Source organism: Felis catus, chromosome A1, assembly GCF_018350175.1.
Source record: "Felis catus isolate Fca126 chromosome A1, F.catus_Fca126_mat1.0, whole genome shotgun sequence".
NCBI classification, from domain to species: domain Eukaryota; kingdom Metazoa; phylum Chordata; class Mammalia; order Carnivora; family Felidae; genus Felis; species Felis catus.
The window spans coordinates 697839-713755 of record NC_058368.1 but is presented as its reverse complement, the minus strand read 5'-3'; the positions used below and the strand labels follow the sequence as shown (position 1 = coordinate 713755).

The 15917-nt window shown below is 39.3% G+C and overlaps 1 protein-coding gene across 1 annotated transcript in view; it reads right to left on the bottom strand.

Moving 5' to 3' along the window:
- The window catches only part of PARP4 (poly(ADP-ribose) polymerase family member 4), a 123139-nt gene that overhangs the window by 48638 nt on the left and 58584 nt on the right, over nt 1–15917 (bottom strand). Inside the window, 1 exon segment of the mRNA XM_045037170.1 lies at nt 9396–9533. Coding sequence (XP_044893105.1) covers nt 9396–9533 — 138 coding nt within the window.

Below are 15917 nucleotides of genomic sequence, written 5' to 3'. Positions count from 1 at the left end.
GTTTGTGAGTTTGAGCTCAGTGTGGGGCTCTGTGCTGACAGCTCAGAGCCGGGAGCCTGCTTTGGATTCTGTGTCTCCCTCTGTCTCTGCGTCTCCCTGCTCGTGCTCTGTTTCTCTGTCTCTCAAAAATAAATAAACATTAAAAAAAATTTTTTTAATCCAAAACCCTTGGAATTTCCTAAGTGATGAGAGTGATAAAGGTGTCTTTTGTTATGTTAATGAGGTGAGTTTTGGATCCCCACCTAAGGAGGGGGGCTGGTTGCTAGGAAAATCAACTATATGATCAGAGAGTTAGAACCTTCAGTCCTGTCCATAGACTCCTAGAAGGGCAGTGAGACTGGACACTGAATCAATCTCCAATGGCCAATAATTCTTGCCAATCATGCCTATGTGATGAAGCCACCATAAAAACCCAAAAGATGGGCTTCGGAGAGCTTTCACATTGGTGAACACATGGAGATGTGGAAGAGTAGCGTGCCTGGAGGGAATGGAGGGTCTGTACCCTTTCCCCAGACTTTGCTGATGCATATCTGCCATCTGGCTGTGCCTGAGTTACATGCCTTTGTAATCAACTGGTGGCCTAGGGAGTAAAATTCCTCTCTGAGTTCTGTGAGTTGCTCTAGCAAGCTAATAAAAACTGAGGAAAGGATTGTGGGAATCTCTGATTTATAGCTAGTTGGTCAAAGTACAGGTAACAACCTGGACTTACATAGTATAGTGGTATGTTGGGAAGCCGCCTACCTGCCTTTGGAACTGGGTCCAGGAACACAAAAGACAGTATTCTTGGTTGGCAGTTTTTCCTCTCAACACTTTGAATATATCATCACACTCCCTCCTGACCTCATGGTTTCTGCAGAAAAATCTGCTGATAGCCCTATGGGAGTTCCATTGTATGTGATGAGCCATTTTTCTCTTGCTGCTTTCAAAAGTCTCTCCCTGTCCTTGATTTTTAATATTTTAATTATAATGTGTTTTAGAGTAATCTCCTTTCAATGGATCTTGCTTGGGGTCCTCTGAGCTGCCTGAACCTGGTTATTCATCTCTCCCTCAAGATTTAGGAAGATTTTAGCTATTATTTCTTTGAATAATATTTCCACCCCTTTCTCTCCTTTCCTGGGATGCCCATGATGCAAACATTCTTTTGCTTGATAGTGTTCCATAATTCATGTAGGCTTTTTTCACTCATTTTCATTCCTTTTCTTTTTATACCTTTAATTTCAAATGATCCGTCTTCAAGTTAGCTGATTCTATCTTCTGCATGATTAAGGGAGTTGGTGAAGCTCTGTCTTGAATTTTTCAGTCTGTCATTGTATTCTTTTTTTTTTTTTTTTTTTTTTTTTTGGTAAGCAGCAGTCACTGTGATTTATTTTTTTTCTACTGAATCTTTCTTTCTTTCTTTCTTTCTTTCTTTCTTTCTTTCTTTCTTTCTTTCTCTTCTTTCTTTTTCTTTCTTTCTTTCTTTCTTTCTTTCTTTCTTTCTTTCTTTCTTTCTTTCTTTCTATTCTTTCTTTCTTTTTCAATATATGAAGTTTATTGTCAAATTGGCTTCCATACAACACCCAGTGCTCATCCCAAAAGGTGCCCTCCTCAATACCCATCACCCACCCTCCCCTCCCTTCCACCCCCCATCAACCCTCAGTTTGTTCTCAGTTTTTAACAGTCTCTTATGCTTTGGCTCTCTCCCACTCTAACCTCTTTTTTTTTTTTTCCTTCCCCTCCTCCATGGGTTTCTGTTAAGTTTCTCAGGATCCACATAAGAGTGAAACCATATGGTATCTGTCTTTCTCTGTATGGCTTATTTCACTTAGCATCACACTCTCCAGTTCCATCCACGTTGCTACAAAGGGTCCTATTTCGTTCTTTCTCATTGCCATGTAGTACTCCATTGTGTATATAAACCACAATTTCTTTATCCATTCATCAGTTGATGGACACTTAGGCTCTTTCCATAATTTGGCTATTGTTGAGAGTGCTGCTATAAACATTGGGGTACAAGTGGCCCTATGCATCAGTACTCCTGTATCCCTTGGGTTAATTCCTAGCAGTGCTATTGCTGGGTCATAGGGTAGGTCTACTTTTAATTTTCTGAGAAACCTCCACACTGCTTTCCAGAGTGGCTGCACCAATTTGCATTCCCACCAACAGTGCAAGAGGGTTCCCGTTTCTCCACATCCTCTCCAGCATCTATAGTCTCCTGATTTTTTCATTTTGGCCACTCTGACTGGCATGAGGTGATACCTGAGTGTGGTTTTGATTTGTATTTCCCTGATGAGGAGCGACGCTGAGCATCTTTTCATGTGCCTGTTGGCCATCCGGATGTCTTCTTTAGAGAAGTGTCTATTCATGTTTTCTGCCCACTTCTTCACTGGGTTATTTGTTTTTCAGGTGTGGAGTTTGGTGAGCTCTTCATAGATTTTGGATACTAGCCCTTTGTCCGATATGTCATTTGCAAATATCTTTTCCCATTCCATTGGTTGCCTTTTAGTTTTGTTGGTTGTTTCCTTTGCTGTGCAGAAGCTTTTTATTTTCATAAGGTCCCAGTAGTTCATTTTTGCTTTTAATTCCCTTGCCTTTGGGGATGTGTCAAGTAAGAAATTGCTACGGCTGGGGTCAGAGAGGTCTTTTCCTGCTTTCTCCTCTAGGGTTTTGATGGTTTCCTGTCTCACATTCAGGTCCTTTATCCATTTTGAGTTTATTTTTGTGAATGGTGTGAGAAAGTGGGCTAGTTTCAATCTTCTACATGTTGCTGTCCAGTTCTCCCAGCACCATTTATTAAAGAGACTGTCTTTTTTCCATTGGATGTTCTTTCCTGCTTTGTCAAAGATGAGTTGGCCATACTTTTGTGGGTCTAGTTCTAGGGTTTCTTTTCTATTCCAGTGGTCTATGTGTCTGTTTTTGTGCCAATACCATGCTGTCTTGATGACAACAGCTTTGTAGTAGAGGCTAAAGTCTGGGATTGTGATGCCTCCTGCTTTGGTCTTCTTCTTCAAAATTCCTTTGGCTATTCGGGGCCTTTTGTGGTTCCATATGAATTTTAGGATTGCTTGTTCTAGTTTCAAGAAGAATGCTGGTGCAATTTTGATTGGGATTGCATTGAATGTGTAGATAGCTTTGGGTAGTATTGGCATTTTGACAATATTTATTCTTCCAATCCATGAGCATGGAATGTTTTTCCATTGCTTTATATCTTCTTCAATTTCCTTCATAAGCTTTCTACAGTTTTCAGCATACAGATCTTTTAAATCTTTGGTTAGATTTATTCCTAGGTATTTTATGCTTCTTGCTGCAATTGTGAATGGGATCAGTTTCTTTATTTGTCTTTCTGTTGCTTCATTATTAGTGTATGAGAATGCAACTGATTTCTGTACATTGATTTTGTATCCTACAACTTTGTTAAATTCATGTATCAGTTCTAGCAGACTTCTGGTGGAGTCTATCAGATTTTCCATGTATAATATCATGTCATCTGCAAAAAGTGAAATCTTAACTTCATCTTTGCCAATTTTGATGCCTTTGATTTCCTTTTGTTGTCTGATTGCTGATGCTAGAACTTCCAACACTATGTTAAACAACAGCGGTGAGAGTGGACATCCCTGTCGTGTTCCTGATCTCAGGGAAAAAGCTCTCAGTTTTTCCCCATTGAGGATGATGTTAGCTGTGGGCTTTTCATAAATGGCTTTTATGATCTTTAAGTATGTTCCTTCTATCCTGACTTTCTCAAGGGGTTTTATTAAGAAAGATTGCTGAATTTTGTCAAAGGCCTTTTCTGCATTAACAGGATCATATGGTTCTTATCGTTTCTTTTATTAATGTGATGTATCACATTGATTGATTTGCGAATGTTGAACCAGCCCTGCATCCCAGGAAGGAATCCCACTTGATCATGGTGAATAATTCTTTTTATATGCTGTTGAATTCGAGTTGATAGTATCTTGTTGAGAATTTTTGCATCCATATTCATCAGGGATATTGGCCTGTAGTTCTCTTTTTTTACTGGGTCTCTGTCTGGTTTAGGAATCAAAGTAATACTGGCTTCATAGAATGAGTCTGGAAGTTTTCCCTCCCTTTCTATTTTTTGGAATAGCTTGAGAAGGATAGGTATTATCTCTGCTTTAAACTTCTGGTAGAACTCCCCTGGGAAGCCATCTGGTCCCGGAATCTTATTTGTTGGAAGATTTTTGATGACCGATTCAATTTCTTTGCTGGTTATGGGTCTGTTCAAGCTTTCTCTTTCCTCCTGATTGAGTTTTGGAAGCGTGTGGGTGTTTAGGAATTTGTCCATTTCTTCCAGGTTGTCCAGTTTGTTGGCATATAATTTTTCATAATATTCCCTGATAATTGCTTGTATCTCTGAGGGATTGGTTGTAATAATTCCCTTTTCATTCATGATTTTATCTATTTGGGTCATCTCCCTTTTCTTTTTGAGAAGCCTGGCTAGAGGTTTATCAATTTTGTTTATTGTTTCAAAAAACCAACTCTTGGTTTCATTGATCTGCTCTACAGTTGTTTTAGATTCTATATTGTTTATTTCTGCTCTGATCTTTATTATTTCTCTTCTTCTGCTGGATTTAGGCTGTCTTTGCTGTTCTGCTTCTATTTCCTTTAGGTGTGCTGTTAGATTTTGTATTTGGGATTTTTCTTGTTTCTTGAGATAGGCCTGGATTGCAATGTATTTTCCTCTCAGGACTGCCTTTGCCGCATCCCAAAGCGTATGGATTGTTGTATTTTCATTTTCATTTGTTTCCATATATTTTTAAATTTCTTCTCTGATTGCCTGATTGACCCATTCATTCTGTAGTAGGGTGTTCTTTAACCTCCGTGCTTTTGGAGGTTTTCCAGACTTTTTCCTGTGGTTGATTTCAAGCTTCATAGCATTGTGGTCTGAAAGTATGCATGGTATGATTTCAATTCTTGTATACTTATGAAGGGCTGTTTTGTGACCCAGTATGTGATCTTGGAGACTGTTCCATGTGCACGCGAGAAGAAAGTATATTCTGTTGCTTTGGGATGTAGAGTTCTAAATCTATCTGTCAAGTCCATCTGATTCAATGTATCATTCAGGGACCTTGTTTCTTTATTGACCATGTGTCTAGATGATCTATCCATTTCTGTAAGTGGAGTGTTAAAGTCCCCTGCAATTACCACATTCTTATCCATAAGGTTGCTTATGTTTGTAATTGTTTTATGTATTTGGGGGCTCCTGTATTCGGCGCATAGACATTTATAATTGTTAGCTCTTCCTGATGGATAGACCCTGTAATTATTATATAATGCCCTTCTTCATCTCTTGTTACAGCCTTTAATTTAAAGTCTAGTTTGTCTGATATAAGTATGGCTCCTCCAGCTTTCTTTTGACTTCCAGTAGCATGATAAATAGCTCTCCATCCCCTCACTCTCAATCTGAAGGTGTCCTCAGGTCTAAAATGAGTCTCTTGTAGACAGAAAATAGATGGGTCTTGTTTTTTTTATCTATTCTGATACCCTATGTCTTTTGGTTGGCACATTTAGTCCATTTACATTCAGTGTTATTATAGAAAGATATGGGTTTAGAGTCATTGTGATGTCCGTAGGTTTCATGCTTGTAGCAATGTCTCTGGTACTTTGTCTCACAGGATCCCCCTTAGGATCTCTTGTAGGGCTGATTTAGTGGTGACAAATTCCTTCAGTTTTTGTTTGTTTGGGAAGACCTTTATCTCTCCTTATATTCTAAATGACAGACTTGCTGGATAAAGGATTCTCGGCTGCATATTTTTTTTTGTTCATCACATTGAAGATTTCCTGCCATTCCTTTCTGGCCTGCCAAGTTTCAGTAGAGAGATGGGTCACAAGTCTTATAGGTCTCCCTTTATATGTTACAGCATGTTTATCTAGCTGCTTTCAGAATTTTCTCTTTATCCTTGTATTTTGCCAGTTTCACTATGGTACGTCGTGCAAAAGATCGATTCAAGTTATGTCTGAAGGGAGTTCTCTGTGCCTCTTGGATTTCAATGCCTTTTTCCTTACCCAGATGCGGGAAGTTCTCAGCTATTATTTCTTCAAGTACACCTTCAGCACCTTTCCCTCTCTCTTCCTCCTCTGGAAGACCAATTATGCGCAAATTATTTCTCTTTAGTGCATCACTTAGTTCTCTAATTTTCCCCTCATACTCCTGGATTTTTTTTATCTCTCTTTTTCTCAGCTTCTTCTTTTTCCATAATTTTATCTTCTAGTTCACCTATTCTCTCCTCTGCCTCTTCAATCCGAGCCGTAGTTGTCTCCATTTTATTTTGCAGCTCATTGATAGCATCTTTTAGCTCCTCCTGGCTGTTCTTTAGTCCTTTGATCTCTATAGCAAGAGATTCTCTGCTGTCCTTTATACTGTTTTTAAGCCCAGCGATTAATTTTATGACTATTATTCTAAATTCACTTTCTGTTATATTGTTTAAATCGTTTTTGATCAGTTCGTTAGCTGTTGTTATTTCCTGGACGTTTTTCTGAGGGGAATTCTTCCGTTTCATCATTTTGGATAGTGCCTGAAGTGGTGCGGGACTGCGGGGCACTTCCTCTGTACTGTCTTGAATAACTTGCATTGGTGGGCGGGGCCACAGTCAGACCTGATGTCTGCCCCCAGCCCACCGCTGGGGCCACAGTCAGACTGGTGTGTGCCTTCTCTTCCCCTCTCCTAGGGGTGGGATTCACTGTGGGGTGGTGTGGCCCGTCTGGGCTACTTGCACACTGCCAGGCTTGTGGTGCTGGGCATCTGGCGTATTAGCTGGATCGGGAAGGTGCACAGGGGTGGGAGGGGCAGGCTCAGCTCGCTTTTCCTTCGGAGATCCGCTTCGGGAGGTGCCCTGCGGCACCAGGAGGGAGTCAGACCCACGGGAGGGATGGATCCGCAGCAGAAGCACAGCGTTGGGTGTTTGCGTGGTGCAAGCAAGTTCCCTGGCAGGAACTGGTTCCCTTTGGGATTTTGGCTGGGGGATGGGCGAGGGACATGGCGCTGGCAAGCGCCTTTGTTCCCCGCCAAGCTGAGCTCTGTCGTCCAGGGCTCAACAACTCTCCCTCCCGTTGTCCTCCAGACCTCCCGTTCTCCGAGCAGAGCTGTTAGCTTATAACCTTCCAGATGTCAAGTCCCACTTGCTGTCGGAACACACTCCGTCTGGCCCCTTCCCTTTTGCAAGCCAGACTCGGGGGCTCTGCTTGGCTGGCTGCCGCCCCTCTGCCCTGGCTCCCTCCTGCCAGTCCGTGGAGCGTGCACCGCCTCTCTGCCCTTCCTACCCTCTTCCGTAGGCCTCTCGTCTGAGCTTGGCTCCGGAGACTCCATTTTGCTAGTCTTCTGGCGGTTTTCTGGGTTATTTAGGCAGGTGTAGGTGGAATCTAAGTGATCAGCAGGACGTGCGGTGAGCCCAGTGTCCTCCTAAGCCGCCATCTTCCCAGGATCCTCCTGTCATTATATTCTTAAGCTCCAGACTTTCTGTTTGGTTCTTTTTTATGGTTTCTATTTCTATTAAACTTCTCATTTTGTTCACATGTTGTTTCCCTGATTTCGTTTAGTTGTTTATCTGTCTTCCCTTGTACTGTATGGAGTTTTCTTAAGGTGATTATTTTGAGTTTGTTGTCAGCAAATCATAGATCTACATTTCTTTGGGGTCAATTACAGGAGCTTTGTTAGTTTCCTTTGGCAGTGTCATGTTTGCCTAATTCTTTTTTTTTTCCTAATTTTTTAATATTTATTATATATTTTTAAGAGAGAGAGACAGAGCATGAGCAGAGGAAGGCAGAGAGAGAGGGAGACACAGAATCTGAAGCAGGCTTCAGGCTCTGAGCTGTCAGCACAGAGCCCAACATGGGGCTTGAACTCACGAACAATGATCATGACCTGAGCCAAAGTCGGATGCTTAACCGACTGAGCCACCCAGGCGCCCCTGTTTGCCTGATTCTTCATGATCTACATAACCTTGCACTGGTATCTGTGCATAACCTTGCACTAGTTTGGCAGGTAAAGACCTTTTCCTGTTGGTTCCCTGGTTGGTGGGTTTACCTCTGGAATCACAATTGTGCAGAATTGGAGTCAATTTTGAGGCTGTTCCTAAGTCTATGGTGTGGTCTGCAGCTGATATTCTTGTTACCAGAGGGTTGAGCACGTCTGGTCCCTGGGTGGGTGGGTCTGCCTCAGAACCTGTTCAGTAGAGTCACCTGGGATGAGAATCCACTTCAGAGTCCATAGGTTCTCAGTCATCAGACCTATCAGACCTACTATGGTACATGGTATTAGACCATGTACCATCAGGTACATGGATGGGTGTAGCTTCCACTAGGTCCCTGGAAATACTCCTGCCTAGTTGCTGGATGAGTCTCTAGTGGACAAGATTGGCCCTGGACTACAGTTCAGAGGGGCTGGAACCAAGCACCACAACTGTTTCAGGTTCCACAGCCATGACTGGGATCTGCAGACTTGGCTCTGAAGGTGAAGATAGATATGTTCCATGGGGTCTCTGGGTGGACCGACCCTCCATAGCTGGAGGGCTGAAGCAGAGTATAAGGCCCTTTCTGGATCTCCTGAGGTGCAGACATGAGTATCGGTCCTATGCCAACAGGACTGCTTGTGGACTGCAGCTAGGAGGGGGTTAGAGCTGAGAATTTTCAGAATCTTCTGACAGCCTTTTCAGAATCTTCAAGGTTGTAGATGGAAGTGTCCCTGGACTCACAGGCTTGCTTGAAGATTGTGACTGTGAGGAGGCTGGAGCCAAGTATAGGGTACTTTCAGGATATCTGGGGGCACAGATGGTGCCTGCAGCCAGGACCATGGTCAGCAAGTCAGCCTCCTGGGTGCAAGCCTGCCTTTTCAAAACAGTTCTCCTCACTTTTGAGCTGTATTGGCATTTCCAAATCCCCTAACTAGATCCCAAAGTTCCCAAATGGCACTTTGTCCATGGATAGATGCCAAATTGTTGTTGGCGGGGGGGATACATGTGAAGGACACCTTGTTGGGCCATCTGGCTGATGTCATTCTCGATTTTTTATTCTAATAAGAAGAGATTCTTTGTCATAGGGACACAAATGGTCTTATGGCCATAAATAATTTTGTATCTGTTTTTACAGTATCAATATTTAAAAACTATAAAAATACACAGACTAACAATGTAATGTCTGAAGGCATTTTTTGTTTTCAGTGGGGTTTAAGGTAAAAAATAAAGTCATTATAGAGAAACATGCCACATGAGGAACTTGGTTGAAACCTCAGAAGTTTATCATGCCAGATCCCATAAGTATTTTTAGTTGTAAAATCTTGGAATGGTGAGAGTTCATTTTGCAATGCTAGTTTTCCAGGACTATCAGTAAATTCCAAATTTAATTAATGTATTTGAAATATTTTTTTAATAGTGTCCCTCATTTTTAAGTAAGAAGGACCATACCTCACTTTCTTTTTCTGGATGTTTTTCGACCCACATTCTTGGGAGATGTGCATCAGATAAACCGACGTGAAGGGAGAATCCATTGCTGTCTAAGGAGCTACCGTCCATGGTGCTAATTACAGCTTTGCAGTCTGTACTCTACAAAACAAACAACAATGACAACAAAGTAAATAATGGAATAATACCATAGTATCAATTTGAAGTTGCCTTTCAAGTAGCAAACCCTTGCATAATTTATATAACACCATTAGCAATCAACATTGTAGTCATAAATTCTAAAATTATGATGCTTTGAGAAGTGTGACCATTATTATATCAGTTACCCTCCTGAAATGCTAAGGTTGATGTACACAGTCAAATTTAGATACGTTTAAGACAGTCTCAAGTCCTGGATCCTAAGGTTATAGGTCTATGTATTCAGTTAGAACTATCTGGATATAGCAGAAAGTATAATAGATAATCATAACTTAGAATAGTATAAATAGAAACTTCAATAGAAATCTTATAATTATTCAATGTACAGAAATCAGTTGCATTCTTATACACTAACAATGAAGCAACAGAAAGACAAATAAAGAAACTGATCCCATTCACAATTGCACCAAGAAGCATAAAATACCTAGGAATAAATCTAACCAAAGATGTAAAGGATCTGTATGCTGAAAACTATAGAAAGCTTATGAAGGAAATTGAAGAAGATTTAAAGAAATGCAAAGACATTCCCTGCTCATGGATTGGAAAAATAAATATTGTCAAAATGTCAATACTACCCAAAGCTATCTACACATTCAATGCAATCCCAATCAAAATTGCACCAGCATTCTTCTCGAAACTAGAACAAGCAATCCTAAAATTCATATGGAACCACAAAAGGCCCCGAATAGCCAAAGGAATTTTGAAGAAGAAGACCAAAGCAGGAGGCATCACAATCCCAGACTTTAGCCTCTACTACAAAGCTGTCATCATCAAGACAGCATGGTATTGGCACAAAAACAGACACATAGACCAATGGAATAGAATAGAAACCCCAGAACTAGACCCACAAACGTATGGCCAACTCATCTTTGACAAAGCAGGAAAAAACATCCAATGGAAAAAAGACAGCCTCTTTAACAAATGGTGCTGGGAGAACTGGACAGCAACATGTACAAGGTTGAAACTAGCCCACTTTCTCACACCATTCACAAAAATAAACTCAAAATGGATAAAGGACCTAAATGTGAGACAGGACACCATCAAAACCTTAGAGGAGAAAGCAGGAAAAGACCTCTCTGACCTCAGCCGTAGCAATCTCTTACTCGACACATCCCCAAAGGCAAGGGAATTAAAAGCAAAAGTGAATTACTGGGACCTTATGAAGATAAAAAGCTTCTGCACAGCAAAGGAAACAACCAACAAAACTAAAAGGCAACCAACGGAATGGGAAAAGATATTCGCAAATGACATATCAGACAAAGGGCTAGTATCCAAAATCTATAAAGAGCTCACCAAACTCCACACCCGAAAAACAAATAACCCAGTGAAGAAATGGGCAGAAAACATGAATAGACACTTCTCTAAAGAAGACATCCGGATGGCCAACAGGCACATGAAAAGATGTTCAGCGTCGCTCCTTATCAGGGAAATACAAATCAAAACCACACTCAGGTATCACCTCACGCCAGTCAGAGTGGCCAAAATGAAAAAATCAGGAGACTATAGATGCTGGAGAGGATGTGGAGAAACGGGAACCCTCTTGCACTGTTGGTGGGAATGCAAATTGGTGCAGCCGCTCTGGAAAGCAGTGTGGAGGTTTCTCAGAAAATTAAAAATAGACCTACCCTATGACCCAGCAATAGCACTGCTAGGAATTTATCCAAGGGATACAGGAGTACTGATGCATAGGGCCACTTGTACCCCAATGTTCATAGCAGCACTCTCAACAATAGCCAAATTATGGAAAGAGCCTAAATGTCCATCAACTGATGAATGGATAAAGAAATTGTGGTTTATATACACAATGGAATACTACGTGGCAATGAGAAAAAAATGAAATATGGCCTTTTGTAGCAACGTGGATGGAACTGGAGAGTGTGATGCTAAGTGAAATAAGCCATACAGAGAAAGACAGATACCATATGGTTTCACTCTTATGTGGATCCTGAGAAACTTAACAGGAACCCATGGGGGAGGGGAAGGAAAAAAAAAAAAAAGAGGTTAGAGTGGGAGAGAGCCAAAGCATAAGAGACTGTTAAAAACTGAGAACAAACTGAGGGTTGATGGGGGGTGGGAGGGAGGAGAGGGTGGGTGATGGGTATTGAGGAGGGCACCTTTTGGGATGAGCACTGGGTGTTGTATGGAAACCAATTTGTCAATAAATTTCATATAAAAAAAAGAAAATATTTCTAATCCTTTTTGATGAAGATACATATGACTTGCACATAATTAACATTAGGAGATAGTTGAGAAATGACTGCACAGTTCTAATGTGGAAGTATAAATCAAAAATTGTATATTCAGCCAAGTGTTGCTTCATCTGTAATCAACAGAAACACCGACACTATGCAAGGCATTAGTCAACTTAGCTCATGTAAGTTTTGTTTTTAACACACAGACATACAAACTGACAATGAAATCAAGAGATTTCAGAATAAGAAGTTAATCAGAATAGCTCAATAAATAGAAAAACGTGGTAAATCAAAAATACCTAGTGATGAGTACCGAATCTATTTAAATATAAAAATTAAGCAAGTGTGGGTTTTGTAAGGTGATACTTTCCTCTTCCTTTCTAGCAGGGAGTCAGTGGATACTTTGCATAGCTGAAACAGTCAAAAACATACTAAGCACCTGCGGTCATGACCATTTTAAATTTAGAGGTAAGCTTTTCTTTTTACGAAGAAGCATTCAAGTTGATCAATTCCTTCAGCTTTACTTCTGTTCCTTTTATTTCAGTTACATTGAAGTAAAATTTAATCAGTTTTCTATCTTTATATGAAAATATATTGTATCATTCCATTTTCAAAAGTTATTTCTTTCTGACTAGCCATCTAACTTGCCCCCTCTCATTCTGTATATTGGAAGATGTAGATGGAATACATTCAGAGAATATGGGTAATGATTATTGTTGGGAATTCAGATTTTGAGTCTTTGAATTTTTTAATGATATATATCATTAAGAAAAACAATAAAGCAAGTATACTTTAAAAAACAAACAAACAAAAAAAAGAAATCTTATAATTATGACTACTTCTTTTTTTTTTTAAAGCAAATGTATTTGTAGGTCATGTTGAATAGGGCAAAACCTATAGAGGGCACATCATGCAGGATCCAGATTAGACTGGAGTTATTTCAGGCACATGGGTGAAGAGTTTCATCCTATCCTTAGTGAGAAGGAAAAAGAGATTTGTAATTCACTGTGTTTTCAGGTTCTCATTTCAGAGTATGAGTTCAGTTATCAAGAAAGTATTTTATTATCTTCATAAAATTTTAAATAAAAGAATCTATGTAGATATTCTTGCACGGCTATTTGCTGTCAAATCATCTGGAATACAAAACACACAAGTGCAGGGAACATGCCCCTGTTCAGAGCCTAGATGAGGTCAGCTACATTAGATGTGCACTTTGCTCATGCTCTCTATGAAAAAATGAACAAGTATCAGGTGGAACTTCCAAATTTTAAAGCTGTCCATCAATAAAATGAACTCCTTAATAAAGTAGTGCATTCCCCACTGTTAGAATTGTTTAAGCAAAGACAATTAACCATGTTTCTGGGATATTATACAGGGACTTTCTGCATTAAGGCAAAAAACTTTTTTTCCATTCTAAGAATCTGGGTTTCTGTTACCTAAATTTCTTCTACATAAATCGATTGGCTTTTATGATGTTATATTGTGGGTTTTCTTTTCCTTAAAGATTTTCTGTTATTCTTTAACATGAATACATGTAGAATAAAGTGTTTGATTAACAAAAGGGGGAAAGGAGATACAATTTGCCTCCAAATGACAATCCTTATCAATGAGAAAATTAAGTCATTTGACTTCTCATATAGCACTGAGACTATATAGAGAACTATAGGTAGATGATTCAAGATGCTATAATAAATTTGTCAAGTGGAAGATAAATTGAAAGAGAAGAAGGAAGGTATGAATAGAAGAAAATTTGTCCATAACAGAACCAAGGATGTTTTTGAAGCTTATGGAACCAGATTGAGGAATTAATTGTACCTGAAATAGAGTGACAAAATGATGACTATAATTTGTAGAGGATCAGAAATATGACATAGATTGTGATTCTGACAGATTAATTTTTTAAAATTAATGTTATCTTTTAGTATTTTGTTGGTGGATTCCATATGTTTTGCTATGAAAAAAATGTGTGTGCTACATCTCTTATTAGGAATGCCTTCTCTTACTTGCTAAATTTGGAAGATGATACGACTTGCATGAAGATTAATATTTATAATTATTTAGGTTGTCACTATGTGACTTCCATTGGTCCAACGAATGCTTTTTAATCACTTTATTAAGAGATAGAAAATAGCTTTCCCATGTGTTCTGAACTCCTTAGTATGCCCTACAAACTACCTCATTTAATATGACAAGGTGTTTAGTAAAAAAAAAAAAAAAAAATTATGTCCCATATATACAGACATCCTTTATTCTGTAGGAAAGATGAATTTCTTGATATGTACCAGGCGTTGGTGAAGCAAATTAAAATTGAGTGATTCCTTGGATTTATAGTTAACTCTCATATTTTATGGCCTTTTTTTTTTCAACGTTTATTTATTTTTGGGACAGAGAGAGACAGAGCATGAACGGGGGAGAGGCAGAGAGAGAGGGAGACACAGAATCGGAAACAGGCTCCAGGCTCCGGGCCATCAGCCCAGAGCCCAATGCGGGGCTCGAACTCACGGACCGCGAGATTGTGACCTGGCTGAAGTCGGACGCTTAACCGACTGCGCCACCCAGGCGCCCCTTATGGCCTTTTAAAAAACTAATTTTAGTGCAAATTATCCCAGAAATACTGCAGAAAAAATGTCTAGAAGCATAACAACTACATATAGTAAAACCCTAATAATAAATTATTAAACTATTTAAGCATTGGCTGTTAGCCCTAAGCGCAACTCTAAAATTATGGTTCCACAGAATTTTCTATCATCTTCTAAAACAAACTCCAAGTTGTAATACAGTCTTCTACTTCATATCAAAATTATATAAACATAATAAGTGATCCTGAATAATATGCATCTAACAAAAGAAATTTATTATTTAGTATTTATTATACAGTATTCTGATAAATTAATGTGCCATATTGTTTCAAATTCAGACAAATGTTAAAATATTATGTAGCAAGCAACACATATGAAATACTGAATGGAAATAATGAATAACTAAATGGAGGCTTTACTTTGTTCAACCACTCTCATCCACCAATAAAAATTTTAAAATTACATATCATATATGCAAATTACTCCATCTTTCAAGCTTATAATAATCTTTGGGTCCTTTCACATAAATAAACAAATACTTAAATATGTTGGTTTTTTCCCATATATCCCTGTACATTGTTTTTTTTTTTAATTTTAACTTGTTTTATTTTTTTATTTTTTTAAAATTTACATCCAAATTGGTTAGCATATACTGCAACAATGATTTCAGGAGTAGATTCCTTAGTGTCCCTTACCCATGTAGCCCATCCCCCTTCCCAAAACCCCTCCAATACCCTCAGTTTGTTCTCCATATTTATGAGTCTCTTCTGTTTTGTCCCCCTCCCTGTGTTTATATTATTTTTGTTTCCCTTCCCTTACGTTCATCTGTTTTGTCTCTTAAAGTCCTCATATGAGTAAAGTCATATGATTTTTGTCTGTCTCTGACGGACTAATTTCACTTAGCCTAATACCCTCCAGTTCCATCCATGTAGTTGCAAATGGCAAGATTTCATTCTTTTTGATTGCTGAGTAATACTCCAATGTATATATATACCACATCTTCTTTATCTATTCATCCATCGATGGACATTTGGGCTCTTTCCATACTTTGGCTACTGTTGATAGTGCTGCTATAAACATGGGGATGCATGTGTCCCTTAGAAACAGCACACCTGTACCCTGTGGATAAATGCCTAGTAGTGCAATTGCTAGGTTGTAGGGTAGTTCTATTTTTAGTTTTTTTGAGGAATCTCCATACTGTTTTCCAGAGTGGCTGCACCAGCTTGCATCCCCAATTATGACTAATTCTTAAATTACGTTTTCATAAACAGAATCACTTTTGGAAATGTGAATTATATGCTTTAAACAATAAAGGCAATGTGATAGACTGTGAAATGGCCTCAAGGGTTTTCCTTTCCTGTGTGCTGGCCCCTTTGCAATGCAACTTTGCAGCTCTTCCTGTCAGGAAGTGGCCTTTTTCTGCCTTTGAATCCAAAGGTGGCCAGTGTGGCTTGCTTTGGTCAATGGGATATTGGCAGATGTGATGCAAGAGGCTTGGAAAATGTTTGTGCAGTGAGTCTCACCTTCTCCTGTTGCTGTTGAGAACTCTCTCACTA